At 41.3% G+C, this 4,531-nt stretch overlaps 1 protein-coding gene across 1 annotated transcript; it reads left to right on the plus strand.

Annotated features, from left to right (window-relative positions):
• Positions 1-1,132: 1,132 nt before the first annotated feature.
• LOC124968186 (olfactory receptor 7A17-like) lies at positions 1,133-2,074 on the plus strand. The gene has a single exon (XM_047530486.1). The coding sequence runs from the start codon at positions 1,133-1,135 to the stop codon at positions 2,072-2,074; it is 942 nt and encodes a 313-aa protein (XP_047386442.1).
• The last annotated feature ends 2,457 nt before the right edge of the window (positions 2,075-4,531 follow it).

Below are 4,531 nucleotides of genomic sequence, written 5' to 3' on the forward strand. Positions count from 1 at the left end.
ACCAGATTGTGCATGTTATGTACATGCAGTTCTTCAGATATGACTACTCTCCAGTAAAGCTGGTTAAAACAGAAGACAAGGAACAACGTGAGGACAGAGGACTCTCTGCACCTTGAGGATCACAACCTTTCAGCAGTGTCAGGGAGGCCACCTCCTTCCTCCCCATTCTCAGTCTAGGCCCCTCCTCTGTCTCCTCCTGTTGGCTCTGGTGGCCACCGTGGCTGGGTTTTGAAACAGCATCACCTGCAGGGACTTTGCACTGCTCGCTCCTCTGGCCAGGCACACACTCTGCAGTCAATCTCACTGATTCTCATTTCTTCCTTGAGATCTCCACTCAAATGTCATCTTGTTAGCCTGTCTTACCTGTGCCCATAAAGAGTAGCACCTCCATCTATCCACTCTTCTCTTACCTGCCCATGTTTTCTTTATAACAGTTATTAACATCTGATATGTTAAAGGATCATTTCTTTTATGAAGATTTTTTTGTTTTTCAATAAAATAGAGCTATACCTAATGGTGGGGTACATTTTCAGACACTCATGGAATATACATTTTTCCATTTCAGTTTCTAGTACCTTCTCCCTCCCCTTTCACTCTGCATTACTCCACTGGCCTTACCCTCATCTATTTACTTTTTTTATAAATTGGTACTTTATAGGGATACATAAAGGTGGAATTCACGAAGGCTTTTGATCTGTTAACTAATGTAAAAACTCTACATACATATTGGAATATGATGTGATATTTTAATTCATGGATAGTTTATATAAAGTTAAATTGTAGCTTAAACATCTATCATTCCATTATGATGAAAATTCTCAAAATCCTCCTCCAGCTCCTGGTTTTCATTCATTTCCTTACATACATATGTTTTTCTGCATGAAAAGATTGTACGTACTTTTATTTTAAAGCTCACTGCCAAGACAGTGCCAGTAACATAATTGGACCCAATTTATATCCCACATGTTCATAAAGGAATAGTTTCTTAAAAGAGTAGAGCATGTGATACAGAAAGGACAGGGTGCAGAGGGACAAGAATTCCTGATTGGAGATAGTAGAGGATGCCTTAAAGGGAATGAGATAGAAAAATTAGTGATGTTATTATTCTCTTTCCTGCTGTCAATCAAAGCACATGGAATCACGAAATGACACACAAATTTCAGAATTTCTTCTTCTGGGACTTTCAGAGGACACAGAACTGCAGCCCCTCATCTTTGGGATTTTCCTCTCCATGTACCTGGTCACTGTGCTGGGGAACCTGCTCATCATCCTGGCCACCATCTCAGACTCCCACCTGCACACGCCAATGTACTTCTTCCTCTGCAACCTGTCCTTTGTGGACATCTGTTTCACCTCCACCACCATCCCAAAGATGCTGGTGAACATCCAGACACAGAGCAAGGCCATTACCTATGCAGGCTGCATCACCCAGATGTATTTTTTTGCATTATTTGGAGCTTTGGACAACTTCCTTCTGGCTGTGATGGCCTATGACCGATATGTGGCCATCTGCCATCCGTTGCACTACATGACCATCATGAACCACAGGCTCTGTGGATTGCTGGTGCTGGCATCTTGGTTCATGAGTGACCTGAATTCTTCATTGCACAGCTTAATGGTGTTGCGACTGTCCTTCTGCACAGACTTGGAAATACCCCACTTCTTCTGTGAACCTAATCAGGTGGTCCACTGTGCCTGCTCTGACACTTTCCTTAATGACCTGGTGGTATATATTGCAGCTGTGCTGCTGGCTGGTGGCCCCCTTGCTGGCATCCTTTACTCCTATTCCAAGATAGTAGCCTCTGTCCGTGCAATCTCATCAGCTGAGGGCAAATACAAAGCCTTCTCCACCTGTGCCTCTCACCTCTCTGTGGTCTCCTTATTTTATTGCACACTCTTGGGAGTGTACCTCAGTTCTGCTGTGACCCAAAACTCACGTTCAACTGCAACAGCCTCAGTGATGTACACTGTGGTCACCCCCATGCTGAACCCCTTCATCTACAGTCTGAGAAATAAAGACATCAAGAGCACTCTGAAAGTACTCTTTGAGAAAATAAAAATGTCCCCATTATAGTGGCCCTTAAATACTGCTGCTTATGGCCAGGCTTTAAGCCTCAGAGCAAGGAAATACAATATTTTGACCAGATTGTGCCACTAGAACTGGATCATATTTACTTTTGGAGTTTCCATTTCTTTGATTTTAATTTATCCAAACTTTTGTTAAATCACCACGGAAGCTTGCTGCTCTGGCATCCACTCAGCATCCGCTTTACCAGTGGCAGTGTCCCTCAAACATGTTTTCCATCATGGAAGGGAGAAATTGGAAATTCCCATTTATTCCATGGGATAACATGACTTTCTGAAGAATAGTTTCCTCTAAGGACATAGACCATGCCAAGTTAATTTGGGTTTGTTTGTACTAAAACATTGCCCTGTGCTGTGCTCTTCAGATGGAAAAACTCCTGCTTCACAATGAAGGTCATTCACATCCTTTTATGCTGGAGGAGAGGCCAGGATCACAGATTTCCCTCAGGGTTCATCCTTTCTTTGTACCTTACTGTCATTGTCTGCTCTTCCCTAGGGATATGGGTTTTAACAAACTTGTTTGTTTTATGATTGAGCAGAAGCATTTCTTCTCTTTGTCATGATTATTTTCCTTGTACAACTCGGTGTGCACAGATCTGCCATTATCACAGGCAAAAACAAGTTCTCTAATCTACAACTCCAATAAATGCTGTGACAGAAAGTAAATTAGAAATAATAGGTTGAATTATTTGGCTTCAGAGTCAGATGGGACCTCAAATATGATGACAGACTTGTACATTGCACCTTGTATTGCTATGCAGAATGTCTTTTCATAGTTCAGATATTACTACTGAAGTGTGGAAGAGTACTCTCCATGTGTAAGGGGGTTTTCTCCCTGAAGATTGGTTGGCAAGACTTAGGGTTTATTATTGACTTATCTTTCCTTTTTTGTTTGAAAGTTTCTAGTGAAGCCTAGAAAATGAATCCTTCTGTAGTTCTCAATGAAATATCCTCCCCTCTCTGAATTTTGGATAACCACTAGAGGGGTAGTGAATGGCAATATCAATGTCATCCATTATATATGTCCTTTTTGCCTAAGAATCACTTCAATCATCATAACCTCAGCATAACTTGCAAGAGAGTCTGGATTCTTGCCCAGTGTTGTGATATCAGGCCAGAAGCTCTCCTGCACATACATGCATGTTCTTTCACTAAAGAAATTTCAAAATAATTTCTCCATATGACCCTATTTGAATAAAGTCATTACATTAAATCATTGGCATTTAGGTTTGCTTGTCATGTAGCAATATCTCACCATCACAATAAACAAAGGAAACAGAACAGCTGGCAATAATATTAATCTGCTACTTCACTATTTGATATTTGTTATAAATTTTAAAGACAGCATTCATAGCTGTGTGCTACAGGTCAGGTAACATAGTCACAGGCTGCAAGGGTGAGGGCTTGGATACCTGATACTTGGATTCCTTCCCCTGTTTTATCTACCATCCACCAAGAAGCTCTTACTTAAGAAAGCTCATACACATACACACACATTCACTAATACGGTTCTCACCTGACCCACTTGCTTGAAGGGAGGGCCACCGAACCTCTGAGGAGGGGAAGATAGTAAATGTCTCACGCTTCACAGGCCAGATGGTCTCGCACAGTGACTCAGCTCTGCCATAATGTGGAAACCATCACAGACAACACACAAAGGAGTAGGCGTGACTGTCTCCCAATAAAACTTTACATAGGGAGACCAAAAAGTGAACTCGATGCGAATCAAATCCACAGTGAAATGGGGGGAACTTTAGCTTATGTAGAGGAAAATGAGAGGGAGGAGGGGCGTCTGAAAAATGGTGGAATGAGACAGATATCATACCCTATGTGCACGTATGATTACACGAATGGTGTGACTCTACCTCGTGCACAACCACAGAAATGAAAAGATGTACCCCATTTGTGTACAATGAATCAAATATTCAGTCTGTAAAAATAAAAAGAAAATTTTAAAAAGTTAAATATGGCTGAGTGCAGGGGCACACACCTGTAATCCCAGCAGCTTGGGAGGCTCAGGCAGAAGGATCACAAGTGTGAGGCCAACCTCAGTGACATAGTGAGGTCCTAAGGGACTCAGTGAGACCTTGTCTTAAAATGAAAATAAAAAAGGGCTGGGATGTAACTCAGGGGCTCAGAATGGCCCTGGGTTGAATCTCTGATACCAAAAAAAGTGAAATATGGAGTTACTATATTTCTCAGCAATTCCCCACCTAGTTATGTACCTAAGACAGCAGAAAGCATGGGTCTGCACAAAAACTTAAGCATGCATGTTCATATAAGCACTGTTCATAATAAGTAATAAATGAAAACAGCCCAAGTCCATCAACTGATGAATGCAGTAAGAAAATGTGGTATATTCATGTAACAGAATATTATTCAACCATGAACAGTAACAAGGTACTCATTCATTCTACAAAATTGATGAACCTTAAAAAATATGCTA

Source organism: Sciurus carolinensis, chromosome 17 (genome assembly GCF_902686445.1).
Source record: "Sciurus carolinensis chromosome 17, mSciCar1.2, whole genome shotgun sequence".
NCBI lineage: Eukaryota > Metazoa > Chordata > Mammalia > Rodentia > Sciuridae > Sciurus > Sciurus carolinensis.

What these genes read in the sequence shown, in the direction of transcription:
- LOC124968186 (XM_047530486.1), top strand. Translation starts at nt 1,133, where the DNA reads ATGGAATCACGAAATGACACACAAATTTCAGAATTTCTTCTTCTGGGA.